This window comes from Oncorhynchus kisutch, linkage group LG2 (assembly GCF_002021735.2).
Source record: "Oncorhynchus kisutch isolate 150728-3 linkage group LG2, Okis_V2, whole genome shotgun sequence".
Taxonomy (NCBI): domain Eukaryota; kingdom Metazoa; phylum Chordata; class Actinopteri; order Salmoniformes; family Salmonidae; genus Oncorhynchus; species Oncorhynchus kisutch.
Window position 1 is genome coordinate 50,701,606 of NC_034175.2, and position 18,019 is coordinate 50,719,624.

Genomic DNA, 18,019 nt, shown 5'->3' on the forward strand with positions numbered 1-18,019 from the left:
TTCCAATTCATACATACATTGCTGGCAATATTAGTGCAGGCCCTGGCAGCGAGGATGGGGATGGCATCTGCCTTCATCTGGTGTCCTTTGAGAATGTCTTGACGGTGAGCGTATGTGTAATAGTTCTGTGATGAGGAGAATGAGAAATAAACACATTACTTACAGACACATTTCAATGAATGCATCATGGTAATATATATATATATGTGTGTGTGTGTGTGTGTGTGTGTGTGTGTGTGTGTGTGTGTGTGTGTGTGTGTGTGTGTGTGTGTGTGTGTGTGTGTGTGTGTGTGTGTGTGTGTGTGTGTGTGTGTGTGTGTGTGTGTGTGTGTGTGTGTAAAATAGGACTGTAATCAGTCAACATATAACCAACTATACAGTATAAATAAAGCCACATTTAAATGAATGTATGGATATGTATGTGTATTGATTGTGTATGATAGCAAAGGTATATAATAGTATGGACAGTGATCAACATGTAACCAACCGTGCTGATGTTGACAGCGTTGTATTTGGCTTGCATAAACTCTGGTGCATCTGCAGGGAGATTGTAGGTGTGCAGGAACTTCTCTCCACTGGCTTTATAGTCATGCTGCAAAAAAAAACACATCATAACAACAATAGATTTAAATCAACACTTCTGTTCAGTTCAATTAAATTCCATCCAACAAAATGTATTTAATACAAAGTGTATTTCAACCAAATGTATTCAATAGAAAAATTCAATTCAATGGACAACCATGGTTAGATTTTTGGCCTTCCTAGTAAGTAAATACTACTCACAACATTCATAATCTTTTGGTTCTGCTTGCACAGCTCCATATTCATGCCGTCCATCTTGCTGGTGAATTTAAAGTTTTCAGGGTGCTGCCTGTACTTGTGCTCATCCAGAGCGGCGCCGGCCTGCTTGGCTAGCTCCACTGGAATGGATCCGATAGGGATCCAGCCAGTTCCCTTCACATAGTTCTCCCAGTCCGCTTTGTAGTTCACCTGCATCCGGCAAGGAGAGGAGACAATGTGAGAAATGCTGCAAAAAGCCACTACAATAAAAATCTAAGATGCAGCATTACAACTTACAAGTTAAAGCTAGAGTTTCTAAAGGCCGGAGGCTAGTACTTTTCCAACCAGCCTAGTAGAAAATGTGCCAAACTAGCCCACCAGGCCAGTGAAATGTTTGCATTTTTTTATTTAACCTTTATTTAACTAGGCAAGTCAGTTAAGAACAAATTCTTATTTACAATGACGGCCAAACCCGGCCAAACCCTAACCTGGTCGACGCTGGGTCAATTGTGCGCCGCCTATGGGACTCCCAATCACGGCAGGTTGTGATACAGCCTGGAATCGAACCAATTATTTTGTTCTATCCCTGGGTAGGAGTCAGAGTACTCACATCACTGGCGTTGGTGTTCATGGTGCGAGCCAGCTCAAAGTTCATGGAGTCAGGGAGAAGACTGTAATGGTGTCGGATCTTCCTGTAGCCAATATAGGTTTGTGCTGCAGAGGCTTGCTTAGCATGTGCAACACTCATCATGTCAACTGGGGAGCAGTACTTCAGCTTGGACTTGTGGTAGTCCTTCTTGTAGTTCCTCTCACTCTGCATCTTGGCCACCTGCATGTAGTGCACCAGCAAGGGGTCATCCTGAAGATTACGGCAGCCCACTTGTTTGCCTCTTCCCTTCACATGGTCTTTCTTGTACTGGATCTGAAAAGAACAAGTAAAAAAATAATCAGATAATCTGACACTATTTAAAGTAGGAACATTGTTGTTGACTACATCTTGTACAGCTTTTTATGTTGTCCTGGTGATTTATTGCATACTTACATCACTGGCAATATGTCTGCCATGCTTAGCATGGATGACGGAGATAGCATCTGGCCTCATGTCGTAGCCTTTTGCAATGGTTTCCTCCCAGTTTTGCTTGTAGTAGTTCTGAAATAAAGCAATACGGTAAATTATTACACTATTTCCATGAGACACTAATACAACACAGTATAGGCATGCATGTTGTATGTGTTGTATGTGGAGGAAAGATGTCTACACAGTTCAGAGTAGTGTGCTCTTTATAGAACGGGCAGGCAGTGATAATATGATAAAACATTTGATAATTCATGAAATTAAATATGAATATGAGGCATAACTAATTAGCCTTAGTCAACAGTACCTTGCTGATGTTGTAGGCGTTGCATTTGGCCTGAAGGAACTGGGGGTCATTATGGGGCAGCGAGTACTTCTGGTGGATCTCCTCAAGACCCTTCTTGTAGTGAAGCTGCAGTGGAAGAAGAATACAAATTGCATTGAGTGCACAAACACATATTTCTAGATATAAAATAGGTGTTCCGTCCAAATAAATGAATTACTGATTGTTTCATCTTTATTTTAAAAAATGTAAATCACATTTGTACTAAGTTGAATATGTCACCTCTATGAAATAAACAGTTTTCTCGAAACAGGGAAACCGCCCCATGATGTCTAAATGATCTGAATAACACGATTCTATCATCCAATAATGTTACTATAATAATACTCACATCACTCCTCATTAGCTGGTTGACCTGGGCCTGCATCATGACTGGGTGGTCAGCGATGGAAGTGAACGGGACGGTGTCTGGGTGCTGACGGTACTTTCTCTGAAGTGGAGGAAAAAATTGAACAAATAGGTCAAAGCAGATGAAACCAATCTTGTTGTGTTTCTGTATTGTCAAAGCAAGAAAGGACCATACATAACAAAACATATTTTACAATTTATAGTGTTTTTATTGTGAGAGTTATGATATGGTTTCCTGAGTATTAACTACATTATGGCAAATAAACTTAAACCTTGAACAAGATCATGTTGTAGTAGCTACCTCATTGAGGATCTCTCCGGCTTTCTTGGCCTTCTCCACTTCCATGGAGCCGAAGGTGACCCAACCAGATCCCTTGGTGAAGTTGTTGTAGTCTGAATGGTATTCATTCTGTAGTGAGGGAAAATAACCAAGTGGGAGTAATACTTTCATTATACTTCTACTGTTTTTGAAATGCTCCAATATTATTAAAACCTTTTCCCCAGACCTTTAATAGGATGGAAGCAAACCAAATCAATCAGTCAATCAATTAGATCAATCAGACAGATTCATTCATCAATCTATCTATCGATCAATCTGGTTGATGGTGTTCTTACGTCACTCTGGATGATGTTGGCATTCTTGGCCCGTTCCAGGGACATGGCGTCGTAGGGCAGGAAGTAGCGGTTGTGGATGGTCCTGTAGCCGGCCATGCTGGCGATACCCTGGGACTTCTTGGCCAGGGTGTTAGACATCATGTCCAGCGTGGTGATGTACTTGGTCTTTGTCTTCTCGTAGTCCTTCTTGTACTCACGCTGTGGAGAGAGTTTGAGAGAATTAGAAGGTGAGGCACCACATACTCTCTATGATAAAAAAGTGTTTATTTAATATAAAGTTGAGACGAGTCACAGTAAGCCCTTATACCCCTGTCACACTGACAGCCACTATCCTCATATTTCTGTTTCATACCAAAACTAAGTGGAATTGAATTTACTTTATTAGGTTTATTTGTCAAAGACATTGAACATCAACCAACATTTCAAATGTGCCAGATTAAGCTAGCCGACACATTTTTGGTCTAATCTTGATTATTCCCTGGGCAGGAAAATGACTTACATCACTCTGTATTTTGGCCACGTGCATGGAGTGTAGCATCTTGGGGTCGTCATGGATGCTGAGGGCTCCCACCATCTTTCCCTTGTTCTTCTCAAAATCCTTCTTGTATTTAACCTGAGGGCAAAGAGCAAAAGTTAGGTCAAGGCCTATACTACAAAGTACACCAAAGGAAACTGTCAGCATTATCGATATGAATACTAATATTACATGTATGTGTAGTTGTTTATGTCAGTGCGTGCATACTCACGTCACTGGCTATATTTGTGTGGGCACGGGCTGCAAGGATTGAGATAGCATCACCCTTAAACTCGAACTGCTTGGCTTTTGCTTTCTCCCAATCATACTTGTAACAATTCTGCACAGAGTTGCAAATACATTGAAAATATCAGTATCATGCAAGTAAAAATCAGGAGGGTTTATCCAATGAGGTCAACGATAACCAACTACAATGATTGTGAAATGATGTCAATACTAGCATATTATTTTCAAATCATATTATAACAAATTAAATTATAACTGGATTCGATTTACAACTGTATTTTTAAAACATTATCTACAGTATCATCAACAGAATTTGGCTTACATCACTAAGGTTAAATGCGTTAACTTTGGACTGGATGAAGAATGGGTAGTCTGGAGGCAGGGCACACTTAAACTTATCCAACTCATACGCCGCGTGGTAGTTGAGCTGGAAAAGACAGAAAGAACCTCATGAAAATACAGTAGTCAGGTACAGGAAAATGTACGGTTGGTATTATGTAGATCAGAGGAGAGCTATATTGTGGAGAAGATGAGTACTACATGGGTCATTCCACACCACTAGAGGGCAGTGCTGCCTGTCTCAAAGGAGTGAGAGGCCTCTCCTTTTCAGAGTAGTCTCTCATAACTGTCAGCCCCCCTCCTCTCATTTGAGACTAGGGTTATTTTCAGCAGACTGAATGCATGTTGCTATTAATACTACAGAGAGAGAGAGATAACTCTCTCTGGTTTCCATGGCGTCCACAGGAAGACAGCTGAGCTATGTGCTAAGTGGATGAATGAGCACATTTTCAGGCAACAGCCTTCAGGAATCTTTAATGTCATGGCAACGGCTCAACCTTGAAGTCTATTTTCTGGTATATGTTCCAAAATTCTAACAAAATTCTAAATCATATATTTTTTAACAGGTTGTTCCATTGAGGTCATAATACCTATTTTGTAAGGGAGACAGATATACATAATTGTAATTTCATACTGTAACTATTTAAAATTGAACTTAACACTCATATAAGGTCTGTCGTAAAAGTTGAATACATACATCACTCAGCTGTTTGGCATTGATGGCAGATTGCACTTGAACAGGCGAATCTGTCACTTGCGTAAATTTCACTGTGTCCGGATGTTGCCGGTAAACTTTCTGCAAAAAAGTAAATTAAATTATATCAAAAAGTAAATTATACATATCAATATCAAGAATACAAAAGAAAGAATTATGTCAATCTAATGTTCAATCACTAATCATAGTGCAAATGACTGGTTATAATTTGTAATATTTCTTCAAGAGGCATACTTACATCTTTACACTGTGCAACTTTCTTATAAGCCTCATATTCTGGCGTCATGGTTTGAGGATAGAAACATCTCGTCTTGATGTCCTCATAATCTGCTTTGTAATTTTGCTGAAAAGACAGAAGAACAGATGATTCATTTCTAATCACTGAGAGTGAACTTGCCTGTCGTACACTGGGCCCTGGATCAAACTAGTGCTCTATATAAGGAGTAAGGAGGCATTTGAGAGACAACCAATGTCTTACTCTTAACAAAGCCTCAGAGGAGAGAACAAAATAAAAACAATGCAACATGACTTACGTCGCTCTTTATCTCCTCCACTTTCTTGCAGTGAAGCATGTAGATGTCCTCATAGCTGCCAATATAGTGTCCCTTCACCTCATTCTTATACTTGTCTTTATAATGTACCTGTGAGGGGAGATAGAGGGAGTAAAGATGAATCCATGTAAGATCCATTCGCCACTTACATACAATAAAGGAGATCCACTTTAAATCATCAGTCGGGTCGTTGCTGCCATTTGTAATGTCTTTCTTGAACTAACACTCGCACTTGTCTTTTCTTAATAGCACTGACTTTGCTGATAGCTACTTTATTGAGGAGAAATGTACTTACTATGACTGCGTTGTCTGGTTGTCTCACCTAGCTATCTTAAGATGAATGCACTAACTGTAAGTCGCTCTGGATAAGAGTGTCTGCTAAATGACTAACATGTCAAATGTAAATGTAAAATGTGCTGTTCAATGATTTGTTGAACAATTTAAAAAACAAAACATTTAACATCGTCAGTGAAGACTATGAAGGGAATACTCACGTCACTGAACTTTTGTACAACAGAGTCCATCTTGAATTTGGGCGTGTCACAGTAGTTGATACTGGACCCCCTCGATTTCTCATAGCTGGCCTTGTACACTTTCTGCAAAAGGAGTGATCAGAGAAGAAATGATGAGCAGAAAATAATGGCAACCAAAAGTAGTTATATGTCACAAATACATATCAAAGTTAGCACTTGGCTTTCAATTGATGAAATTCAGCAAAATGAGTAAAACTATATCCATCTTATTTCCAAATATAGGGCTCTATGAATGGCTACACTAATTATTAAGAAGTTGACAGTGAATGACTAGTAACTAACTAGACTCATCAAAGTAGTGCTTGGGTCATGTTACACCTTCAGTGGGTTAACTACAGTATAAGTGGCTCCTGATAATTCAGTAAGAGGGGGGGGGGGTGCACCCTTACTTACTGTCATGATTTAACTAGCAGGAATCTGCTGTGATAACTTCTACCCTGTTAGCAGCCAACTATCAAACTGTCCAACTAGCAAACTGCCAACTGTCTAGATAAAAATGTACTAGTAAAAACTATACAAGTTCATTTGAAACACGAGTAGTGACTTTTGAGAACGGAGATGAAAGATAACTGTTGCTGTCTGCCAGAACATGGGATGGGATACTGAATTGTTTTCTGTAACTAATGACTGCCTCTCATAGAAGAGATGTGATTGTTTAGCTTCCTGTAACTTCTGTCTATTTCAGTATGACACCTGTTTGGACCAATGGTTCAGTCTCCCCGACTTAGACACTTACGTCACTCAAGATGGTGCCAGCGTATCTCAGCTGCCTGAGCATAGGGTTGTCAGAGGCTGGGAGAACATTGTAGTCAGCCACCGCTTTGCTCTTCTCATAGTCCTTCTTGTATTTGATCTGAGGAGAGAAGAATGGGTACAAGTCAAAACATTATACATATGGTTTGCTGTGATACAGTGATTCATGGCAAGGTTAATACAATTACTCATCATGATAGCAGATTTTGGATTGAAGTGTTTAAATTGGATTGAAAAATGCTTATAGGCAATGACTCCTTCTCAAAACTAAAAAAAAAAAAGGTACAGTTTTGTTACCACCTACGTTTTAGCCTAAATGTATTTAAACTACTGTTTGCCAGTGATTTATTCTTTATCAAGTGTTCTGACTCTGGGTACAGAACATGTGTGGGCACATCTTGATGTCTGCGTGACAAAAGAGTCACAGTGTTGACTCACGCTCTGTTTAGAGCTCGAGGTCAAACCAGTGTCGTGTGTCTCTCTGCTTGCTGCCGCATGAGATGGATCTTATAAAAATATACTCAGCCAGCTCCCACTTCCCTGCATCTTTACTCTGAGAGAAGCAGAAGACAGCTGGTTGGTTGGTTAGCTGGTTGGTTGGTGTGTGTATGTGTGTGTTGTGTGTGCTTGTGTGTTCTCCTTTATGTCCCTCTCTTTGAGGACTATAGACTCACTGAGCTGGCAGCGTGACCAGCCTTCTTGTTCTGTTTGTATTCTGGCGTCTCAGTTTGCATAAAATTTATTTGGTCTTTTATGTCCTCATATGCAGCCGTGTACTTTTTCTGAAATGAGAAAAGACAAATATTGATATGATGGGTTATGACTTGATGAAGGCATACTGTAATGTAATTTATGCCAATAACTATTAATATGCAATACAATAGTGGGCTCTTACATTGCTGACGTTGTCCATAGCCACCCTAGCAACAGCCACATCAATGTAGGGCGTCTCGCACCAGTGGCCCTTGACGTTCTTGTTGTAGTCCTCATGGTACTTGAGCTGCAAGAGAAAAGCAAGGAAAAGTCAGACTTTGGGGTCATTTAAAATAAGCTACTGAACTAAAAGGCATGACACAATCAAGAAACACTTCAAATATTATCTGTCAAAATGTTGCCTTAAAAGTCATTCAAAACAGAATGATATGAACATTATAGATGGACGCTGAAATTGTTTGGGCCTCTGCAGCTACAGGGGGTGTATAAAACATGTTGGGAGTGGCGGGGATTTAAAATAATCTCAGGCTATTGTCGTTGCGCCACGTCTGTCTGCCAGAACAGGGCTGCTGCCTTCCAATAATATCATGGAGCAGGTGGCAGTCATCCCCCTCTATCTCCCAGGGACAAGGACAGCAGGGCTGGGGACCTCACCCATGTCAGGCAGTGACTGACAGCACCCACTGGTCCACCTTGTCCTCACTGTCAGGACTCTACAGCTGAGGGCTATGATAATGATTCTCTCAAATGTCTACATTACAATGCTGTCAAGGATGATGAGAAGCCATTGTCAATTAATCAGTGTGTGTGTGTGTGTGTGTGTGTGTGTCACACCACTTACGTCACTGCGCTGTTCAAAATTTTTCTTGGCCAACTCCATATCGTTAGGGACAGCCAGAGAGGTGTACTTCGCCGTGCGTTCAGCATGACCCTTCTTGTACAAGATCTGCAGAATGGAGCAGAACAGAATGGTGAGAGGAACAGAAGAGACACAGAAGGGAGACAGGAAAGTAAGGAGAACAGTGTGTTAGAAGGGTGTGTGCTGGTTTCAAACCCATATTAACACCAGCTTATTCGCTCTGAAGGCAGCAGCAGTGACCGCTAGGCCACCCCAGGCCATGACGAGATGTATCTCTAATCAATAGTTGATCTTTGACACAACATGTGATGCCTGTTAGCTACATGTGGTAATGCTCTGCTTGATGATATCTAACTGGATAAGCCAATAAATTGGAACAGCGGAAATCTGAAGTTCACTTTAAAAAAAAGAGCGACAGCAGTGACCATTTTAATTGCATCTTACATGTAGAAATAGCTGCTCAGAAGAAATGGTTCCATATGGAACATCTGAGTCAGCAGAAAACAAAAAGCTCAGGAAGCAAAAATAGAGTTTTTAAATGAAGGGGGTAAACTGTGTTTTCCTGAAGTCTGATTGACGTTGGACACCTTACTGTCCTAAATGTGATGTGAGCAATGAATTGTTCCAAGTGAATTACAAAGTGAACCACCACACTCGTGGACGTGGTTCAGCTGACTGACTGATGCAGACACTGCATTCTAGGAAGTGTTGTTGAGAAGGATATTTATGACTTACAACGTTTAAATCATAGAACAACCAGTTATAACAATCACTCAGTGTAAAAAATGAATGCTGTTCAAATACAACGTACAGTAACTTTAAAACAGTACTATAAAACCGACCTAATAACACTGATATCAACTTGCTGTAATCACAAGGAAAAGTGTAGTTAAGTGTAGGTTAGAATACCAACAGGTAGTTGCAGTACTCACATCACTGAGGACCTCCTGTGCCTTTGCCACCCTGCGCAGCTCAGGAGAGTCACTGTAGGGATAGCACATGGTCTTGTCCTCATCCCAGGCCTCTGTGTACAGTTTCTGATCACACAGAAAAACAAAAGGAGAAGTTCAAATATAGAAAAGCAATCTACCTTTTTTGGAATAAAGATGAATTACTTAGATCATTCTTGATTCATCTAAATTGAGTAATCTACGTACAAAATATTATTATTCTCTCCTACGACTCAATAAATTAGCCTGGGACAAGTGTTGTAACAGCACCACTACAGTGAAGGCTGAGTATGAAGTTACCTTGCTGTAGTTGGCAGCATTCTTCACAGCCAGGACAAGCTCAGGGGCATCAGGGGGCAGCAAGTACCTGTCCTTAGTCTCATCCCACTTGGCCCTGTACAGAACCTTGCTGATCAACTCCGAGACATGCTTGACATGGGCGATCTCTCTGGCCTCCCCATCGTACAGACTGGTACACTTGACCTTATTTCCCTCCATCCGGTATTTCACCTGGTAGGGGCAATGAGTCAAGTGTAGATTTGACCAAAGTTTTATTTTGATATTATTATTAGTGACAGTGCAACATTGACTGAGACTGTGATATATGATATCTATCAGAGAAGCGGACAGAATAGAACCGAGGCCTCCATACCTCAGACAGCTGCTCCTGAGCCTTCTTGATCCGGACCATCTCAGGGGTGTCAGCCGAGATGTCATAGGGTTTCCCCTTAGCCTTGTCATAGGCATGACGATACTTGTTCTGTTAGGGACACATCGGAACAATGTAACTTCATAATCATGATCCAAAAGGGGGGGGGGGGGGGGGCATGAAAAAAGCATTGACTTGGGTTCTCTTCATTTGGTAATATACGGAAGAATACTGAAGGAAACAGAAAAGGGACTACCTAGACTTTTCAAAACGTTTTGCTACGATGTACCCTAATGAACATGACCTGGTTGTAATGGGCTTGCTTACGTAGGAGAACAAGTCCAGCATCTTCTGGCTGTGGGCCAGGTAAGGAGTCATGAACTTGGAGGTGTCCACCTTAGCCTTCTTCCTGACGACTCTTCTCACCGGAGCACCAGACTGGGGAACAGAGGTAAGACTGTTAGTCATGTGTCAAACTATGACTGTTGTTCCTTTATGAGAGGAAACCAGGCCAGAGGTACATATCTATTTACAACAAAGAGGCTGGCGAGACAATACAGAGAAACCAGAAACAAGACAGAATCAATGCTACTGTAACAATGACAGAATATTAATATTATACTAGGTGTAATATAAATAAATGGGTAAACAAGTGAATTACATTTTGACTATCATAAGTCTCTTACAAAAGGGACACGTGTGTGAAAGCAACAATGACTTAGTCTACTTCATGCTACTCTGCAACCAAGTTCACTTACCTGCAAGAATTCATTGCAATGGCTGATTAAAAAAAACACCTTAGCTACTAATTGTGGTATTTGACTGTATCAAGGCATTACATGGAATGATTACATGACAATGTAATTCTACATGGAGGTAATGGGATGGGAGATAATATGGTATTGGCTAGGTTAAGGTCTAGTAGGGACAGAGAATAGGACTTATTATCAGGGCTACAGGAAAAGAAAGGGACTGAGGGAAAGGGACTGAATGAAAGAAAGGAAAGGGACTGAGGGAAAGGGAATGAACGAAGGAAAGGAAAGGGACTGAGGGAAAGGGACTGAACGAAGTAAAGGGACTGAGGGAAAGGGACTGAACGAAGGAAAGGGACTGAGGGAAAGGGACTGAACGAAGGAAAGGGACTGAGGGAAAGGGACTGAACGAAGGAAAGGGACTGAGGGAAAGGGACTGAACGAAGTAAAGGGACTGAGGGAAAGGGACTGAACGAAGGAAAGGGACTGAGGGAAAGGGACTGAACGAAGGAAAGGGACTGAGGGAAAGGGACTGAACGAAGTAAAGGGACTGAGGGAAAGGGACTGAACGAAGGAAAGGGACTGAGGGAAAGGGACTGAACGAAGGAAAGGGACTGAGGGAAAGGGACTGAACAAAGGAAAGGGACTGAGGGAAAGGGACTGAATGAAGGAAAGAAGAAGGAACTGAGGGAAAGGGAATGAATGACGGAAAGGAAAGGAATTGAGGGAAAGGGAATGAATGAAGGAAATTAAAAGGAAAGGAGACTGAAGGAAAGGGAAGGAGAGACTGGCCATGAATGAGCCAGTGGACAAAAGCAGTGGTGAACAAGACACAATTGACTGCATGCATCATTTAGCAAAATCTGCCTATATGAGGGCTATTTCATCAATCACTCACTAGCCTGAGAAAATGTACATGAAGTCATGATTTGTGAATTACCCAAACAATCGCCTTTTTGTTTGGGAACTCACTTTTGGAATGGCCCAAAAAATGTCTTCCTCGACTTGAGTAAATTGTGAATTGTTAAACAAGGTAGTTTGTTTAATAATCCACAGGGTCACACACATCGCCTTTTTAAAAAGTATCCTTTCTAGAATTTCTCTCCTTTGTTAGGCTTACATCTGTGGAATAACCCCCATGACATGCAAGCACAACCGAAGCATCATGAGCTGCATGTGCTGTTTATTTCACTGTTGTCTTCTACCTGTTGCTTCACCTCTGCTCCCACCTGAGTTGTGGTCTGGTGAGAGGTGGTCGAAGTCACCGTCTCCTCAAAATACTATAAATATAGGAACAACTCGCTGGTTTCAAAATCGCCATTACAAGCAAAAGGAAGACATATCACAAATGTATTGGATGGAGTTTTTCCCCAGCTCTGGTGCAATAATTCCCTGATCTCTGACACATTCAGTTAGTCTTTTATACTGTAAACAACATTGATAAACAGTAATACTCATTCTTATACTCACTTAATACTCATCTGCACTGTCACCAGTGGTAGTTAAGTCAGATATTCTACTTTCAGCACTAACGTTCAGCTAGTCTTTGACAATTAGCATAATGATATAATAACTACATTCACTATAATGTAATAAAAGGTTCCATATATCCCAGATCCCTCCAGTGACCTTGAAGGTGTCCTTTTGGATCCTGGTATATACTGTGATTACTGAAGAGTGTAATGAAGCCTCTATTCCAGGGGGAAAGAGGAGTAGGAGCCTATAATAGCCCTGAATGACTGCCTGACTGACGGCTCTGTCTGCCTGACTGACTCTGTGCTGGTTGCCTGCCTGCATCTGACAGAGCCCTCTGACCAGACCTGGGTTCAAATCTACTTACAATAATAACTTTAGCTGGTTTTGACTGAGTTTGTCTGGGACAATGGAAACAGTAGAATATTTGCAAAACATGACCTCACTGGCTATTCTTGTTGGTTATTCGATTAACAAGTCCATTGTCCTTGTTGTAAACAGTCGCTATGAATCCAAATATCAACAAGACAGCTAAAACTGTTTTAATCCTTCGTGATTATACTAATAAATCTCCTTACTATTAGCTTAAATCAGAGAAACATACTCTACTAAACTAAAAACATTCTCACACATGTTCCCTGAATAGCCTGTGTCTAACTTTAACTAAGCCAAACTTATAACCAGTGGCCTCTGTGAGTTGAGAGTGAGACATTGTTCTCTAACTCAGGAAGGTACTCATTGCCATACCATTAATAGGGGACAGCCCAATGAACACATCTAACAACCCTACTGGTGGAACTGTCTAGAAAACCCTCGAACTAATGGTCAGAATCATCATCATTATCGTCCCGACACAACATAGGCCTGCGATTCAAATGCCAAACAGCCTACTGAAACACTGATAGACCAGAGCTGGGGGAGAAAAAAAATCGCAAACACTTTAAACAGCAGTTGTAAGAGGCCGTTTTCTGACTCTACAAGACAGGAGGAGAATCATACAGGTACATGAACTACCCCACACCCGCTTTGTTGTTGTTCCCCAACAGGTTTTAGAAATGACAATAAACAATGGAGGACAGAGAACAGGTAGAATCTTCTTGTCAGGAGTTGGCAAGACATCACGAACAGATCTGGAATCAGGCTGAGATTCTGCTCCTACAGAGCTCAGATTTGCCTTCCTCCTCGAGCTAGCTGCTAGTTGCCTGCTGGTTTCTCTCTACATGAATCAACCTCCTAAGCACATCCTATGAGTGATGTTAGCAGACCCAAGCTCGGCTACTGGAGCTGCTACCGTGTGATTTACAGCAGGCAGCACTTCTCACTATGTCAACTGCTAAATGTGTATCTCCTGTGCTGTCCCGTCCCGAGAGTGTTTAACAGCCACATATCAGAGCTCAGAATAAATATTTATCTTACTGGGAAAAAAATATGCTGTCAAATTGGAAGTTGAAAAGATCTCAAACTTGATTAACATTAAGAGGGAAAAGCAGCATAACATAAAACAATGTACTATCATGAGAAACTGCTCTTGTTCAAATCGTTAAATGCTGCATATGATGCATAATCCATATTAATAACCACTTAATAACCACCCTGAAATGTCAACAAAAAACTGTTGTCCTGAATGATTGTACAATCCACCCAGTTATTATCCGCAACGTAGAGTACTGTATATCCTATAAAATGCACAGCTGCACGTTTCTCCCCAGCCTGTAGATCAGATGAAAGAAGCTATCTTACTATTAAGATCAAAGTCATCTCTTTAAAAATGACCTCCAAAGTGTAGATGGAAGTAGTAGTGAAATCAGAGTGTATTGAGTTGAGCGTATTATTATTTTTCTGCATTACAAAGCATTTACATTTTTGCATTAAAGATAAATCTCTTTGAAAAAGTGGATATGTTATATGGGAAGCACACAATAACTTTCCAAATACTGTAGTTCATGTTTTGAATTTGTAACAATGACAAATCAGAAGTATCTTCCACATCCTCAATTAGGAAGAAATGATTTGGATTCCCCTATAAGTTATCAACAACATAAAGTTTAGACAAATACGAGGCTAACTTTAACCCTATTTCACCAGGAAATAAGAGATTCAGTTATTAGCCTTCTGCTTTCACTCTTCCATTGGACGCTCTGAGTGGACCATCACAAAGAAATACAATGACACAGTATGAAAATCTATGTTAGAGCTTGGGGAGCTGTCAACACTGGAATAGACTGTGTAGATTATGGTGATACTACATCTCCAGAACTGCCAGTCTGAAGCCAAATGCTTCAAAATGTTTTAATTGTGTGACAGAGGTTTTGCACCAATATTACACATTGTTGAAGAAAGGCACAGTATAATCTTACAGATACATGTTTATATCTAACACAAATCGTTGGTTACTTCCAACAAAATAGCAGCTCCCCAAACAATCCATAACTCTTCTGAATGGAACATCATCCCAACATTACTATACATTTTACACCAATAGTGTAAGAAATGTTATAGATGACGAATGATGATGGACTCTTCCATTCATGCATATTGCAGTGTAACTTAATACAAATTGACAATATCTGCAGGAATGACAGCAATGTCTTCACACTGTCTGTTGTGTAATAACTAGACCTATTACATCAGTGTGCTCCTGCCATCAAAGCCTATAGTTGTCAGAAGTTGATCTCTCTGGGAGTCTTGAAGTGGTTGGTGGTTGGTCAGGTGAAGTGTACTTCTACTACTTCTATATCGACTACCAAGTTAAAGGTGTTTTCTCATTTTGAACATCACACTGCTTAAGTGCGATGGTCCTTGTAAACAAAAGGGTGTGATTACTTTTTATGTTCATAACTGGGCTTTAAAATGTCCAAGAAAAGAGGAAAGTGGCAGGGGTTTTGATTTTAATGGCTGGTCCCTGGTCTGATTTACAGTTATCTGGACTGTACAGGGCTAGCCAGGGCCATGTCTATAGCTAGCATATAGGAAGATGCGTGTTCTTTGGAAACAGGATTTAACCCTGCTCACAGCTCAAAGACACCTGGACTCCTGAATGACTTACTGGGGTGGTATCAAAACTAAGTTACCTAGTCATAGGGACTGAGTAAAGCTAGCTAGTTAACCTGGAGACCCACCAGTACCAGAGCCAGGGAAGAGAGAAATGGCGCCGACAGAGAGCCTGTCTCGCTTCTAGTCCTTAGGAAACTTTGTTTACAAGCATTTCACTACACTCGCAATAACATCTGCTAACCACGTGTATATGACCAATAAAATTAGATTTGATTTGACTACTGTGGCCATAGAACTGTGGCCACTTTCACAAAATGCTAAAGGTCAATCAGACATGGCTAAAGGTCAATCAGATTTGTGAACATGGTCCCTAGCTGTGTGTTGCCGCTTTCCATGTTGTCTGTTGTCTGTAGCTTGTGAGGTGTGGAAACACCTCACAAGCTACAGACAACAGACAACATGGACAACATTTTGTTCTATGTTGCTATGTCTGTATGCTATGTCTTGTGTGTCCTATGTTGCTATTGTATATATTGTAATTGTTTTTAATAACATGCCCAGGGACTGCGGTTGAAAATTAGCCGGCTGGCTAAAACCGGCACTTTTACTGAAACGTTGATTAATGTGCACTGTCCCTGTAAAAAATAAAATAAACTCAACTCAATAACTCAACTCAGACCTAAGAACATATGTAATGGGTTTGGAATGGGGTTGGGGTTCCAATTACATTTCAATTCAGGAGGTAAACTGAAATTCTGATTCCTATTCTAATTTTCCTTGAATGAATTTGAATTGAATTGACTGAGTCTGAGTACCTAAGACAATGACGGTGTGTTGTGTTGATGTCGCAAGAAAATATTTACTTACCTCTTCCTCAAAAATCTCCTCATCCTCCTCAAACTCCTCCTCAATTTCTTCATTCTCATCCATGATGATGCAGTTTTAGGGGTTTCTACCTCAAACACATAACATCATCAGGCATTTAAATTCTCAATGATGCACTTCCCAGTAAAATACGGTTGAAACTTTACAAGCACAATTCACAATCATCTAGTATCCATAATTTGAACGTAACAGTCAACATCAATGTAAAACTCTGTGTTACAATACATTTCCTCTTTAGAAGGAAAAAGCAGTACTAGTGCCCTCCATAGAGCAATGTGTCTTTACCAGAGGCTGAAGGACAACATTTAACAGAGATATTTTAAGAACCTGCCTTGCAGTCTCTGGTGAACCCAAACCACCAAAGTCAAAGACAGGATATGGACAGAACCTTCTAACAAAGTCATACACACATAACATGCACACACAATGATGCCAAACAGTGCAACATGTCGTACCCAAGAAAGACTCCTGTAGTATTTCCAGCAACCTTACAGTAAAGGAAGCTGCTGACTTGCTGTCCACTAGGGTCCCAAACTGATATTCCAATTTGTGTTTTGTCCTAAAGCCTAGACAAGTAAACAAATAAGCGTCAGAATTAACATTCACTCTCAATGTGATCAACTCCAATTCCACACCAGATAAGATAAAGCTCAGGTACAGCTAAAAGGTGGGATCACAGTTGTACTGGAATGCCTTTTGAAGGCCGGTAGACTTTGATGAGAGTTTGACACCTTAAACCCCCCTAGAGCAGTCCTGAAGGGTTGGGACAGCTGTTTGTCATGTAAGTTGATACCACAGTCTGATTGGCTGGCTTTGTTTAGCTAACAGAGCTCCAATGCCTTCTGAGGCTGCAGGTTAAATTTAGGATGGCTGTACTAACTACCCTTTTTTAGCACTCCATTCACGAAAGTACTTTTCCACCAAAAATGACTTGAAAACAGAAGCAGGAGAGGTTTGGAAAATGCAACAAACTCATGGTGTGTTTTAAAAAGGTGTCCCATTGTTGGTCTGCTGGTCTCTGGAAATCACCTGCTTCGAGACTGCTTTAATGAGGACACAGCCCGTTAACTGGGATTGTTCCTTCATTAACTATCTCTAAGCAATCCAAAAGCAGCAGGAGACAAAACTGTACAGAAGACAAAATAGTCCCAAACGATGGCAATGCTGGAGCGGTAAGATGAAAGGAAGGAATATGTTCAGTTTATTGATTCTTTTAGCTTACCAGTTTACTTTAGAGTTTAATTGTTTCCCAAGCCGCCAAAGAGCCTCCCCAACTTCCCTCCACAGAAACGATGGGCGACAGCTCACAGCTGCAGCAGCACCGTGGTTATCATGTGGTCCAAACAACCAATCAGAGGCTGGCGCTCTCAGGTTTCAAAATCTAAATATACCTAAGTGATCCCTCAAGAAAATAGCACCTGTTAAGTAAATTTATCTGAGTGCAATATACACTAAGTATACCAAATATTAGAAATACCTTCCTGATATTGAGTTGCACCTTACCCCCCTTCCTTTGCCCTCAGAACAGCCTTAATTCATCGGGGCATGGACTCTACAAGGTGTCGAAAGCATTCCACAGGGATATGTTGGCCCATGTTGACTCACATGCTTCCCAAGAGTTGTATCAAGTTGGCTGGATGTCCTTCAAGTGTTGAAATTGTTGAGCGTGAAAAACCCAGCAGTGTTGCAGTTCTCGACAAAAAAGATCGGGCACCTACTACCATACCCTGTTCAAAAGGTAGTTCACTTTTTGTCTTGCCCATTCACCTTCTGAATGGCACACATACACAATCCATGTGTTCCCGTGTGGCTCAGTTTGTAGAGCTTGCAAAGCCAGGGTTGTGGTTTCGATTCCCACGGGGGACCATTACGAAACTGTATGCACTCACTACTGTAAATTGCTTTGGATCAGAGCATCTGTGAAATGACTA

The 18,019-nt window shown here is 40.9% G+C and overlaps 1 protein-coding gene across 31 annotated transcripts in view; it reads right to left on the minus strand.

Annotated features, from left to right (window-relative positions):
• Positions 1-17,371, minus strand: part of neb (nebulin) — an 84,222-nt gene extending 66,851 nt beyond the window's left edge. For 20 of the 31 annotated variants that reach the window (XM_031796977.1, XM_031797033.1, XM_031796978.1 and 17 more), the window contains exons 1-28: positions 17,311-17,371; positions 16,544-16,654; positions 16,071-16,155; positions 11,942-12,016; positions 10,312-10,422; positions 9,988-10,095; positions 9,636-9,845; positions 9,318-9,422; positions 8,368-8,472; positions 7,708-7,812; positions 7,487-7,594; positions 6,796-6,912; positions 6,021-6,122; positions 5,509-5,616; positions 5,214-5,318; positions 4,958-5,056; positions 4,244-4,348; positions 3,908-4,015; positions 3,661-3,774; positions 3,162-3,359; positions 2,848-2,955; positions 2,530-2,628; positions 2,163-2,267; positions 1,823-1,930; positions 1,391-1,702; positions 784-990; positions 488-592; positions 18-125 (exon numbers count right to left, since the gene is read on the minus strand). In XM_031796977.1, coding sequence (XP_031652837.1) covers positions 18-125; positions 488-592; positions 784-990; positions 1,391-1,702; positions 1,823-1,930; positions 2,163-2,267; positions 2,530-2,628; positions 2,848-2,955; positions 3,162-3,359; positions 3,661-3,774; positions 3,908-4,015; positions 4,244-4,348; positions 4,958-5,056; positions 5,214-5,318; positions 5,509-5,616; positions 6,021-6,122; positions 6,796-6,912; positions 7,487-7,594; positions 7,708-7,812; positions 8,368-8,472; positions 9,318-9,422; positions 9,636-9,845; positions 9,988-10,095; positions 10,312-10,422; positions 11,942-12,016; positions 16,071-16,133 — 3,198 coding nt within the window. In that variant the 5' untranslated portion in view covers positions 16,134-16,155; positions 16,544-16,654; positions 17,311-17,371. The remainder of the gene's footprint in view (positions 1-17; positions 126-487; positions 593-783; positions 991-1,390; positions 1,703-1,822; positions 1,931-2,162; positions 2,268-2,529; positions 2,629-2,847; positions 2,956-3,161; positions 3,360-3,660; positions 3,775-3,907; positions 4,016-4,243; positions 4,349-4,957; positions 5,057-5,213; positions 5,319-5,508; positions 5,617-6,020; positions 6,123-6,795; positions 6,913-7,486; positions 7,595-7,707; positions 7,813-8,367; positions 8,473-9,317; positions 9,423-9,635; positions 9,846-9,987; positions 10,096-10,311; positions 10,423-11,941; positions 12,017-16,070; positions 16,156-16,543; positions 16,655-17,310) is intronic. The other 11 variants (XM_031797014.1, XM_031797008.1, XM_031796971.1 and 8 more) reach the window with 1 other exon arrangement.
• Positions 17,372-18,019: the final 648 nt, after the last annotated feature.